At 41.2% G+C, this 14,073-nt stretch overlaps 1 protein-coding gene across 5 annotated transcripts in view; it reads right to left on the reverse strand.

Annotated features, from left to right (window-relative positions):
• The window catches only part of PANK1 (pantothenate kinase 1), a 138,341-nt gene extending 125,322 nt beyond the window's left edge, over window positions 1-13,019 (reverse strand). For 3 of the 5 annotated variants that reach the window (XM_029609840.1, XM_029609841.1, XM_029609842.1), the window contains exon 1: window positions 12,497-13,019. In XM_029609840.1, the coding sequence (XP_029465700.1) occupies window positions 12,497-12,797 (301 nt within the window). In that variant the 5' untranslated portion in view covers window positions 12,798-13,019. Of the gene's footprint in view, window positions 1-11,512; window positions 11,698-12,353; window positions 12,430-12,496 lie in introns of those variants that run through there. The other 2 variants (XM_029609844.1, XM_029609843.1) reach the window with 2 other exon arrangements.
• Between the last annotated feature and the right edge of the window lie 1,054 nt (window positions 13,020-14,073).

The raw sequence follows: 14,073 nt of genomic DNA on the forward strand, positions 1-14,073 counted from the left end.
CATTAAACAGATCCTATGATACGAATGCCAGCAACAAGCAGTGGCTATTCCCTATTGATTAATAGCAGTTTATGGACTTCTTCTGTAGGAACTTATCCAAACCTTTTTTAAACCCAGCTACGCTAGATTTTAAAATTTGGAAGGCAATTTATAAAATGATAAATAAATATGTTTTGTGATTTTGTTCTTTAGAATAGTTTTCACTATTTTTCCTTGCGCTGAAGTCAGACTTACTGGTCTATAGTTTCCCAGATCACCCCTGGAGCTCTTTTTAAAGATCAGGGTTACATTGGCCACCCTCCAGTTTTTAACTATGGTGGACAATCCCAATGATAGGTTACAAATTACCAGTAAAAGATCTGCAATTTCACTTTTGAATTCTTTCAGAACTTTGGAGTATAGAATACTATCTAGACTGGGCAATTTGCTACTCTTTAATTTGCCAATCTGCCATATTACAACTTCCAGCTTCGTATCAGTTCTTCTGTATCATCACCCTTGAAAATAGTTTCCCGCATAGGTATTTCACCTACATCGACTTCAGCAAACACTAAAGCAAATAATTCACATTCAGTTTTTCCATGATGGCCTTATCTGCCCTAAGTGCCCCTTTAATCCTCAATCATCGAGTGGCCCAACCAACTCCCTCACAAGAGTGGTCCAACCAATTCCCTCACAGAGATCTGGTAGAAAAAGGAAAGCCAAAGGGACACTATATACCAGGGTACAAATTATACTGACATGAAAGGCCAGGTCAAAATGATGGAGGGAGGCGCTATATGTTAAGGATGGCAGAGAAACGGGATAAAAAGTCCTACAGGAAACAAAATGCACCGTAAAATCTCTACGGATAAAAATTGCATGTGTGATGGGGAAAAGTATAGCAGTGGGGATATCTAACTTTCCACATGGCTAAGATGAAGAGACAGTGAAATGCTAACAGAAATTAGGAAAGCTAACAAATTAGGCAACACAATAGTAATGGGAGATTACAATTACCCCAATATTGCCTGGGTATGTGTCTCATCAGGACATGATAGAGAGGTATGATTTCTAGATGCTTCATGGAGCAGCTGGACCTGATACTGACAAGAGGGAGAATACTCAGTCTAATCCTCACTGCGACACAGGATCTGATGTGAGAGGTAATGGTAGTGGGGACCGCTAGGCCAGCGCTTCTCAACCGGTGTGTCGCAACACACCAGTGTGTCGCGTGCTCCCGGTCTCTCCCGCTGCTTTTCCTTCCCTGCTGTCGTTGCCACCGGGCTATCAGTACGTTCAAGCCCAGTGGGAACGGCAGCGGTGCTAGAAGAAGTTGTGGCACCCGCGGCTGGCCTTTTCTTCTTCCCGCGCCACCACCCCTGTGACCCGGAACAGGAAGTGACACGCGGTGCGCCGGAAGCAGAAAGAGCCATGCCGCGTGGAAAAATAGCAGCGGCGGCAGCAGCAGCAGCGGCCCCCAAGCAATCGAAGCAGCCGGTAATCGGGAAAGGAGACAGCAGCATCAGCCTCCCGCGGCCGATGGGATTCTTCTTTCTTGGCCTGCGGGGGCTGGAGTAGGAGGCTGCTGCAGCTACCATTTGTGCTGGTGGGGGGGGGGGGGAAGAGAGAGGAAGTGAGTGAGAGAAAGAGAGAGAAGCAGCCAGCCAGCCTGTGTGTAAGTGAGAGAATGTGTGTGATTGAGAGAAACTGGTCAGAGAGCTGATGTGTGTGTGTATATGTGAGAGACAATGAAAGTGACTGCTCAGGGAGGTGACTGATGTGTGTGTGTGTGTGTGTGTAAGTGAAAGAGAAAAAGCATGGAAGTGAGAAATCTGGGTATGTGAGAAAGCATGGGTGTAAGAAGCTTGGTGTTGGGGAGGGGTGAAAAAGTATGGGAGTGAGAAGTCTATGTGAGAGAGAACATGGGAGTGGGAAGCCTGTGTGTGTGTGCATGCATGAGAGAGAGAGAGACTGGTTGGTGACTGTGTGTGTGAATGTGAGAGAAAGAATGTGATTCAGGGAATGAGAAGCCTGTGCACGTGGAGAGCAAGCATGGAAATGAGAGAGAGACTGGTGTGTGTGTGTAACAGAGAGAAAGTGATTATGGGAATGAGAAGCCTGTGCATGTGAACAGAGTGAGTATGGAAGTGAGAAACCTGGGTGTGTGCGAGACACAGCATGGGAGGGAGAAGCCTGTATATCTGAAAGAGAACATGGGAGGAGAAGCCTGTGTGTGTGTGTGTTTGCATGAGAGAAATCAAGTGACTGGTGTGTGTGTGTGTGTGTGTATATATGTGTGAGAGAAAGAAAGTGATTATGGGAATGAGAAGCCTGTGCATGTGAAGAGTGAGCATGGGAGTGAGAAACCTGGGTGTGTGCGAGACACAGCATGGTAGTGAGAGCCGGTATATCTGGGAAGAGGACCATAAGTATAGAGCTTAGCTTCTACTGCTGCTTCTGGTGTGTGCCACGGCCTGCATGGAAGGGAAGTAGGAGAGCTGCTGAAGGGGGTAAGTAAGTGGCTTTTTAAGTTTATTTTTCTTGATTGACTGCCATTTTAATTATTTAATATTATGTGATGTCTGCTTTTTGGAAATATTTTATTGGTGTTTGCAGAATGTTTAATAGTTTTTATGAGTTTTTAATTGTTGGATGTTATTCTGTTCATAGCTGTTTTGAAACATTTATTCTGCTTATTAGTATAGTTTTACAATTATTTCTGTGTGGGGATCTATAGCTGCTTGCTAGTTCTGTTTTCCTAATAAGAGGTGTATTGGTTTTTAGGGCCTGATTTAATATTTGTAGTGTTCCCTTTTCATAGATAGGGTTGCTCCTGTTTGAGTGTATTCCATAATACAGGTGTAACTGTGTGCGGATTAGTTTATGTGCATTACTACAGATCCTGGGAGTATGTTAGATCGGTTCTGTGTCTGTTACCGAGATGAGATATTTTACTAGCATGTAAGCGTTTGTATCAGTCTTATTTGCTGTGTTTTCTCAAGAGGACATGCATTGGTGGTAAACTGCTGTCTTTTCATAAGTAGGGCTATTAAGCCTGGAAGTAGAAGGAGTTTGAGTTGCTGTTACTGAGATGACACCAGAACCAGAATATCTTTTTTGTAGGGTGAGTTGTATGGGGAATGTCATAATTCTGCTTTACATCCATTATTGTGGGTCAGGAGGGTTCCTATGGATGCAAACTGTACTTTTACATCTAGCCCCGTGACGATCATGGGTCAGTGTGTCACACATGTGAGAACCATCTGTCAGGTGTGTCCCGACAGAAAAACGGTTGAGAACCACTGCGCTAGGCAATAGTGATCATAATCAAATTTATCATAATCACTGAAAGGAGGGCATTAAGAAAAGCGCAGGGTAGCATTTAACTGTAATCTCCTCTAATCTCCTCTAATCTCTATGTTATCTGTTAAAATGTTAAATGTATTTATAATGTTATTTGTTATAATGTAAGCCGCCCATGTGGCGACAGTTTTATTTCACTGTACACCGGTGTGATATGTATTTTATACAGGAACGTCGGTTTATAAAAACTAAAAATAAATAAATAAATATGATAAAATGAGGAAATTAGAAAATACTAAAAGAAGCGGTTGCAAAGATTAAAAGTTTGCATGCAGTGTGGATGCTCTTTAAAACCACCATCTTTGGAAGCACAGACTAAAATGTATTCCATGCAATAGAAAAGGTAGAAAAGACCAAATGATTGCCAGCACAGTTGAATGGTGAGGTGAAAAAGGCTATTAAAACCAAAAGGACGACTTTCAAAAAATGAAAGTGGATCCAAATGAAGAAAACAGGAAAGAACATAATCATTGACAAACTAGATGTAAAGCATTAAGGCGGCAGGCCAAAAGAGAATTTGAAAAGAAGCTTGCCAGAGACACAAAACCCAGAACACCATTTTTGTGTTTATTCAGAGCAGGAAGCCCGTGAGAAAATCAGCTGGACTGCTAGATGACCAAGAGATAAAAGGGACACTGGGCTTGAGGGACCCAATATGGCATTTCTTATTTTCTTAGGACTGCAGTAACTAATAACTGAAATTAAAATAATTTTCTCTATGATGCATAATTTGTCTAGGTTGCAATACCTAATGATACTTCTTTTACCATCAGCAGTAAAACCATGAGGGAAAAAAAAACCCCAGAAAAATAATTATATAACATACTTAGGGATCTACATTTTCAGTTTTTATTTTATTTTTCCTGGGAATTGGAAAAGTAATTTTTCCTCTGATTAGAGAAAAAATGACTTGGGGGGGGGGGAAATATGATAGAGATCTATAAAATAATGAGTGAAACAGAATGGGTAAATGTGAATTATTTACTTTTTCAAATATTGCAAAAACTAGGGGATACTCCATAAAGTTAGTAAGTAGCACTGTTAAATCACAGAAAAAAAATTTCGTTCAATGTACAATTAAGCTCTAGAATTCACTGCCAGAGGATATGGTAAAGGCAGTTAAAATGGCTGGATTTAAAAAAAACAAACAAAAACAAAACAAAACACCGTTTGGGCAAATTCTTGGAAGAGAAGTCCATAAACTGTTTTTAACTAGATAGACTTAGGAAAAGACACTACTTATCCCTGGGCATTAGCAACATGAAATCTATCTACTTTTTGGGATCCTGCCAGGTACTTGTGACCTGGATTGGCTTGATGGACTCTCTGTCTGACCCAGTATTGCAATTCTTAAGTTTTTATAAGTCTATGGTGCTGTATTCCCTGAGAAATAAGGTATGCATTACATAGAAAATTATTGAATAGTCCTAACCTCTAGCCTTTCCTTATATGGGAGTCGTCCTATCCCTTTTATCATTTTGTTCACCCTTCTCTGTACCTTTGCCAGTTCAGCTATATATCTTTTGAAATATGGCAACCATGGAGTGACAGAATTATTATGATATTCTCTGTTTTATTTTCCATTCCTTTCTTAATAACTCCTAACATTCTGTATGCTTTTTTGACTGCTGTCGCACATCGAGCTGAGGATTTTAAACTACTGTCCAGGATGATGCCCAAATCGTTTTCCTGGGTTTTAACTCCTAATATGGAGCCTAACGTTGTGTAACTATAGTGTGGGTTACTTTTCCCTATGTGCATCACTTTGCACTTGTTCACATTAAATTTCATCTGCCATTCAAGATGCCCAATTTTCCCAGTTGCACAAGATCTTCCTGCAATTTTTCACAATCCACTTGTGATTTCACTACTCGGAATAATTTTGTGTCATCTGCAAATTTGATCATCTTACTCAATTTTCCAGACCATTTAGAAATATATTTAAAAGCACTGGTCCCAGGTACAGAGGCACTCCACTGTTTACTTTTCCCAATTGAGAAAACTGACCATTTAGTCTTTTAAGCAATTTGCAATCAACAATAGGACATTGCCTCCTATCCCATGACTTTTTATTTTTTCTCAGGAGTCTCATGAGAGACTTTGTCAAACACCTTCTGAAAAATCCAAATACACTATATCCACAGGATCATTATTAGCCACATATTTATTAACCCCTTCAAAAAATGTAGCAGATTAGTGAGTCAAGACTTTCATTGTGTAAATCCATGGTTGCTGTGTCCCATTAATCCATGCCTTTCTATATGTTCTATGATTTTATTCTAAAGTAGCGGCTAAGGCCAGAAGAATGCTGGGTTGCATCGAAAGAGGCATAACTAGTAGTAAAAAGGAGGTGATGTTGCCCCTGTCCAGGTCATTAGTAAAGCCTCATCTGGAGTACTGGATTGAAGCAGGATTGAAGCAGTCCAAAGAAAGGCAACCAGAATGGTGTGGGGTCTGCATCAAAAGTCATATGAGATGAGACTGAAGGACCTAAATATATATAACCCTGGAGGAGAGAAGGACAGCAGGGATATGATTCATTCAAATACTTGAAAGGTATAAATGGAATGATGCAGAGGAATCGAGCTTTTTCCAATGGAAGGAAAGCTGTAGAACTAGGGATCATAATACGAAGCTCTGAGGGGACAGACTCAGGAAAGCTGCCAGGAAATATTTCTTCATGGAAAGAGTGGCAGAGGCATGGAAGGAATGTCCTTCCGGTAGAGGTAGTTAAGACAACTGTAATGGATTTCAAAAGAGCTTAGGATTAAACACAGAGGATCCCTAGTGGCTAAAAGGATGGAACTGAAGATAAGGGGTAACATGCAAGGACCTGCAGTTACTACACTAAACAGAATAAAACTAAATTAAAAGAAATAAAGTTTGCTGGGCAGATTGGATGAACCATTTGGGTCTTTTTCTGCCGCCATTTACTATATTAGAACAGTTTCTACGATTTTTCCCAGCATTGAAGTCAGGCTCACCGGCCTATAGTTACCCAGATCACTCGTGGAGCCCTTTTTAAAGATAGACATCACACTGGCCACCCTCCAATCAGAGCTGTAGCCAGGCAATTTGGCGCCTATAACCAATGAAAAACTTTGCCCTCACCCAATACACACAACATGATAGCAAGAGTTGGGACACTCTAGTAAGTGTTTGTACAGCAATGTCCAAGGCCAGTGCAAGGGTATTAGGTGTCCTTGGGTAACCTTACAGCCTTGCGCCCCTCCACCCCTAATACCCTCTCTCCCCACACACAATTAAAAATTATGCATTTATAACAAGATTTTACATGAAAAAGTACACCGAGGTAAAAATATCACAATATGAAAGTTATATTTATATGTACTGCTGTGGTGCCAAACAGAAAAATCTGCAAAAAAGCAAATGACACTTAGGCCTAATACCACATGGGTTCCATTTTAATGCATCTTAGGCATGGGCTTGGCCCTCAAAAAGCCACAAGAAAACAGAGTTACAACACAACAAGACAATAAGAACACAAGACTTGCCATACTGGGTCAGACCAAAAAGATCCATCAAGCACAGTATCCTGTTTCCAACAGTGGCCAAGCCAGGTCACAAGAACCAGGCAGGATCCCAAGGGGTAGACAGATTCCAAGCTGCTTATCCCAGGGATAAGATGTGGAGTTCCTCAAGTCCACCTTAATAATTATTTATGGATTTTTCCCTCCAGAAATGTGTCCAAATCTTTTTTTTAAATGCAACCTCTGGCATCGAATTCCAGAGCTTAACTATGCATTGAGTAAAAGAATATTTTCTCATATTAGTTTTAAATGTATCACCTAGTAACTTCATTGTGAGCCCCCTGGTCTTTGTACTCTTTGAAAGTGTAAACAACTGATTACATTCCATTCCACTCATGATTTTATACACCTCTATCATATCTCCCCTCAGCCCTCTCTTCTCCAAGCTGAAGAGCCCTAGCCTCTTTAGAATTTCCTCAAAGGGGAATCACTCCATCCCCTTTATCATTTTAGTTGCCCTTCTTTGTATCTTTTCTAATGCTGCCATATCTTTTTTGAGATGTGGTGACCAGAACTGCACACAACATTCAAAATGAGGTCGCACCATAAAGCAATACAGAGGCATTATGATATTCTCTGTTTTATTCTCCATTCCTTTCATAATAATCCTTAGCATTCTATTTGCTTTCTTGGCTGCTGCTGCTGCACACTGAGCAGAAGATTTCACGTACTATCCACAATGGTGCCTAGATCCTTTTCCTGAATGGGGATTCCTAATGTGGAACCTTGTATTCTGTAGCTATAACTTGAGTTACTCTTCCCTAAGTGTATCATTTTGCACTTGTCCACATTAAATTTCATTTACGATTTGCATGTCCAATCTCCCAGTTTTGCAAGGTCCTCTTACAATTTCTCACAACCTCTTGTGATTTAATAACTTTGAATAATTTGGTGTCATCCGCAAATTTGCTCACTCGTTCCCATTTCCAGGTTGTTTATACTGTAAATATATTAAAAGCAATAGGCCCAGAACAGAAAAATTTCTATATCAAAACAGCACTAACTGCCAGCACTCAAAGAGCAACAACCCTACCTATGAAAAGGCAGCATTGCAAGTATTGCACCCGGCCCTAAAATACCAACACGCTCCCTATTAGGAAAACAGAACACGCCAAACTGCTATAGATGCCTACACAGAAACTACACACTATTGGAATTCCTCATTTCAGTCACACAAGCAAAACACAGATAGACCCTCAAAAATCAGAATAAAGAGACCATAAAATATAAATATGCAGACAAAAACTGAACTGGAAACTACAACAAGCCAAATTCTGTATGCAGTGCAACAATGGAAAAACAGAAACAACACCATTCCTTGCAAAACAATAAAATCAAGAAATATAAATATCAATAGTAGTAAAGCTATACCAATAAAAAGAATAATTAAAAACTAAGGCACAGAATATCTAAAAATTAAAAATCCATATAAAAATTTTCCAAACACCAATAAAATATTTCAAAACAGACACAAATAACATCTAATAATTAAAAATAAGGATTTTTAAAAATACCCCACTCTTCATACCTGGGAACTTTTGATTTCCAGATGCCCTGAGATTAGCAGGCAGAAGGGAAGGGGTTGTTTTGCATAGACTTTCTTCTCTGTCTCTCACACACCCACACCCACACATGCACTCACACACACACACACACACACACGTGCTCTCTCTTTCTCTCAGACACATATGCACTTCTTTCCCTCTCACAGACACAGATGTACTCTCCCCCTTTTTCTCATAAAAACACATGCGAGTTCACACACACACACACACGCTTGTGTCTATCACTCTCATACACACATGCTCTCTCACGCTTGCACACATACAAAACATGCATGCTCTCACACACACACTGGCTCTTTTACTCTTGCCCACACATTCACTCTCTCATTCTTACACAGGCACGCGCTTCTCTCTCACTCCCACACAGGCACTCTCTTACACACAAAAACCCTTGCAGATGCTCTCTCTCACATCCCCTCCACGCAGCAGCAATAGTCTCTTTCTTAAGTACCCCCCACCCAGCTGACAGGACTACTACTTCAGGTCTAGAGGGCCAATCCCGCTCTTGTCTTTTCTTTTGTGCAGGGCAGTCCACACATCTCCTCTTCTTCCTAAGCTACACTGCTGCTTCTGGTGGGGCAGCACAGCACCTCTTCTTCTTAGGCCCTAGCGGCGATGTTGCCACTTCCATGGGACAGCGCAAAATAGTACAATGCAGCTCCTCCTCTTCCTATGCCTCACTGCTACTCTTATTTCTAAGGCCCTGCCGGCTATGCTGCCAATTCAGGTGGGACCACGCTGCTTTTATAGGCTTCAGCAGGCAACATTTTCTGTTCTGCACTGGTGGCAATGTGGCGCCCTTCAGATAGTGGCGCCTAGAGACGAGACCATATTGGCCATAGGCATACTTCGGCTCTGCCTCCAGTCTTCAGATACAATACACAATTTTAATGATGGATTGCAAAATTACTCATAATAGATCTGTAATTTCATTTTTTTGTTCTTTCAGAACTTTGGAGTGTAAATCATCTGATCTAGGCAATTTTCTACTCTTTAATTTGTTAATCTGTCCTATTACATCATCCAGGTTCACCATGATGTTTCAGTTCTTCTGAATCATTACCATTAAATACCATTTTTGGCACAGATATCTCCCTAACACCTCTTCAAGTAAACACCAAACCAAAGAATTCATTTAGTCTTTTTCTGCTGTCACCTGGTATTTCCTAAGTGCCCCTTTAACTCTCTCACCTAATGGTTCAACTGACTCTCTTAGAGGCTTCCTGCTGCAGATATATTTAAAACAGCTTTTATTATGAGGTTTTGCTCTACAGCCAGCTTATTTTCAAAATTCTCTTTTTGCCTGCTATATCAATGTTTTACATCTAACTTGCCAAGAATTATGCTTTTTCCGATCTTCTTCGGTTGGATCCTTTTTCCATTTGTCAAAAGAAATCCTTTTGGCTAAAATAGTCTCTTTCAATTCACCTTTTAACCATGCTGGTAGTCATTTGGTGTTCCTTCCACCTTTTCTACTGCATGGCTTCCAAGATGATATTTTTAAATATATAAACTCTGATATAAACTCTACATTTGTAACTGCACCTTTTAGTTATTTTCTTTTTTCCTCATATTAGCAAAAAGTCTCTCTTTAGAAAGTTAAATGCTAGTGCACTGGATTTACTTAATGTCCTCCCCCTCCAATCATTAACTCAAGTTTGATTGCATTATGATCACTGTTGCTGAGCAGCCCCAGTACAGTTACTGCTTGCACCAAATCCTGCGTTCCATTAAGAATAAGGTCTAAAATGGTTCCCCTCTTTCCATCAGCTCCCGAACCAGCTGCACCATGAAGCACTTATTTCATCTAGAAACTTTACCTCCTAAATTGTTCAGTGCTCAGAAGTTGCTTGGATTTCTCTCGTAATAGTGGTCTCAAAAAAATACATTGAAAAATGTTTCTTTGCTTATTGTTTGATGTTCTCTTGATTTCCAAATTAAGTTTGTACTTGTGTTAAATTTGAATTCAAATAAATAAAATGTAAAAAAAAAAAATCTATAAAATCTATGATGAAAAACATAGTATAAGTGAAAATACATTTATTTAAATACCTATACTTGATGTATACATATTGCTTCCCCGGTTAAAATAACCACTCAAAGCACAGTACAACAATTTGATAAAAGCATATAGCAAACATATGAAGGCAAACAAAGAAAACAGCCAAAATTCAGGATACAGGACCACCCTAATCGTGGCCCAAATCTAACCCCAAACCATGTTTATGCTGCCCCTTGAGACACAAAACTACATTAAAAAAAAAACAAAACACATGCTCAACTGCCCACACCCTGGACTAAATAATCACCTCAGAATTCAGAAGCCAAAAATACCACCAATTATATTTGAACATGCACCCCCAACTGTCTGTACTTCATCCATTCATAGCTCCCATCTGAATCGCAAAGCTTCCAAACACGTTCAAACCCACAGTTCAAACTCAGGTAAGATTAAATTTGAAGAAAAATCTAGGACTTTAGCCCAGGAAAGTTAACCTTGATCAGGGTAAACTGGAACAGTGGATTATAAAATGTAATTACAACTATTTTTCACTAATGAAAAAAGTGCTTCTCCATTTTTTGAACCTTTGAGGTATTTGTTGCTCACCGTTTAGCTGGTACAGCCCTCTATTTTTCATTGATATAAATGACATTACACTTTCCAGTGAATTGAGGTGCCAAAGATTTATAATAAAGTACAATATTATCTTTATAAAATGCACATCTATATAGAATCTGAAATGACATCTTGCACACTATTTGTTACAGAACCAGATCACCACACTCTGTTGGATCTGAACAAGCCTTATTTAGTGAGACCACTGTAGAAAATATTGCATTTTCACTAAATGTTAAAGTGGACAGTACAGAGTACTATAATTCTGCTGAGGAAGTAAATGAAAAACTAATTCAAGTAAAAACTTAGTACAAACCAGAAAAAAAAAACTATAAGCACAGTATATTATGCAAGCCTTTGCATTGCTAATCTGAAATGTTGAAATAAATTACAATCCCTCTAAAATATGACAAATTGATTTTGGTGTTACTTACTGTGTCTCCTGCTATTTATAAGCTTCATTTAAATGTGTTTGCCACTTGCTCCTTGTTCTGTGACAATTAGCTGAATGACTGCCTGCTGTTTTAAAGAGCTTTAGGAACGATAATCCAAGAAATACTCTGCAGATCTACATTCCACACGTTTCCTACTTTGATGCTCTTCTGATCAAAGTTTCATGTTTCTGAATGTACATTGCGAAACAGCTAACAGCCTTGGGCATACGGTATTTACCACCGGCCCACCAAAGCTACAGAAAGCATGCTCCCATAACCCCCATTGGTCGCTCACTGACCGAGCCCACATGGTGTCAGGGGGCGTGCCCAGAAAGTGCCCCTTTCATTGGCTGCGATCTGCATGGCATTTAACCACCAGAGCCTGTCAGACTATACAACTAATGATCCAACATTTACCGACCCAACATTTCCCAACCCATATCAGGCACCGCTGAGATCTATAGACAAAGGACATTTATAAGTGACAAAACTGACGCATTTCACTGGCGAGCTTCGGGATCCCTAACTTTTTTTTTTTCTCTCTAGCAAACGTAAAAATAAATAAATAAAAAATTAAAAGAACATCTTTGGAACACAGAACTGTGACTACTCAAAGCCTCTCCAAGCTAATATTGGGCAAATTACTAAAAAATCAGCTGTTAAATCTGTGGCATGTTTGCCAAATGTGAAGCCACAACCAACATCAATACAGTAGCTAAAAAAGGTGAGGATTCTAATTCATATGCTTAAAGCATTATCGATGTTTAAGGAATAAATGCTTACAGTAAAAAAAAAAGGGGGGGGGGCAGAGAAAGGGAGGCGAGCAATAAACTGGACAAACCTGCAGCACGTCTGGATCGAGACTATCACATCACAGCATAGCGCAGCAAAAATCCGCAGTGAGCGAATAGCGAGTGCCTTCACTATCCCTCCCCAACACTACTAACGCAGAGCATTGCTTGGCGCTGGCCCCGAGCTACTCACGAGGTCGGTGCTTCTTTGCAGAGTCCATCCTCCTGCGGGTCCTGCATTTCTTGGCCGGAGAGCCGTGGCTCTGCACGTCCTGGCGCGGGCGCTGGTGATGCTCGGCTGCGGCCGTGGGACTGCTGCTGCTGGGATCACCGCTGCCAGCCCCATAGCTCAGGCGGTGGAGGTGGGGGAGGAGCTGTTGCTGTTGCTGCTGCTGCGCATGGAAGCCGTTGTGTAGCAGCCCATTCATGCAGGGAGCAGACTGTTCCGAATTCAGCCTGTCTCCCGCAGCGGTTGCAACTCCGGGTAATTCCATGTCAAGACGCGCGGACACACGGGGCAGACTTCCCCGCCGGAGAGGAGGTGGCGGGGGGTCACTCGTTTTTTTTCCTGGCGCTCTGTCCCTGAAATCTTCCCTTTGTCCGGCCCTTCGCGCTCCAGCTCGTCAATGTCACAGCTGGAGTCTACCTCCCCTCCCCCTTAGTCCTCCTCTTCCTAGCTTCAGTCAGCTTCGCGGCGCTTCCCCAATCCCCACACGCACCACGTGGATGACGTTGGCCTACTCCCCTCCCCCTCCCAAAAAAAAACGTTCCCTGCGTGGTGACATAATCTATGGCTGCTGCCGCCGGTGGAGGGTTGGGGTGCGGTCACGTGGATGGGAAGCAGGCGAGATGCGTAGGCTGTGAGTGTGTTAGCTCGGGTTAGAAACAGGGTACGCTGCTTCAGGTACAAAAGCCGCACGACCTGGAAAATTGTGAGGTAGATACTGGTGGATGCAGGAGAGTAATTGTTCACGTTAAGGCCATGCTGAATATCTTTATTTTTCACCATGAGAAGAAAAAAAAGCTGGGGTTTCTTTATCTATAAACAAACTCCTAAATTGGATTTGCCAGAACCATAGAAAGGAATTGAACCCTTTCTATGGTTCAAATCCTACCTTACCAACAGACTCTACAAAATAAAAATTGACGACCATGAATCAGATCCTATCCACTCTCCAGGGGTGTTCCTCAAGGATCCTCCCTGTCCTCCACTTTATTCAATATTTATCTGCTTCCCCTCTGCCAGCTCCTCTCTGACCTTGACCTCACACACTTCATATATGCGGATGATGTGCAAATTCTCATCCCCATCACTGACTCCTTAACCTCCACTATTCAAAGATGGAAAATGCACTCTCATCTATAAACAGCCTCCTCACCTCTCTAAACCTCGCCCTCAATGCATCTAAAACCGAGCTACTCATAATCTCTCCCCCTAACCACGACATTACCATCCCCCCTACAAAGGCTTCCTTCTCACTCATAGCTCGGGATTTAGGTGTTTTAATAGATAATCGCCTCAACTTACAAAATTTCATCGGCTCAATTATGAAAGATTGCTTCTTTAAACTCAACACCTTAAAAAAACTTAGACCCCTCCTCCACCTTAGCGAACTCCGTACAGTTCTACAAGCCATGGTCATGTCCAAAATAGACTACTGCAACTCCATCCTTCTCGGTTTACCCAAACCACAATCAAACCTCTCCAACTTCTGCAAAATGCAGCTGCAAGAATCCTCACAAACTCTCGTAAATGCGACCACATCACCC

Source organism: Rhinatrema bivittatum, chromosome 7 (genome assembly GCF_901001135.1).
Source record: "Rhinatrema bivittatum chromosome 7, aRhiBiv1.1, whole genome shotgun sequence".
NCBI classification, from domain to species: domain Eukaryota; kingdom Metazoa; phylum Chordata; class Amphibia; order Gymnophiona; family Rhinatrematidae; genus Rhinatrema; species Rhinatrema bivittatum.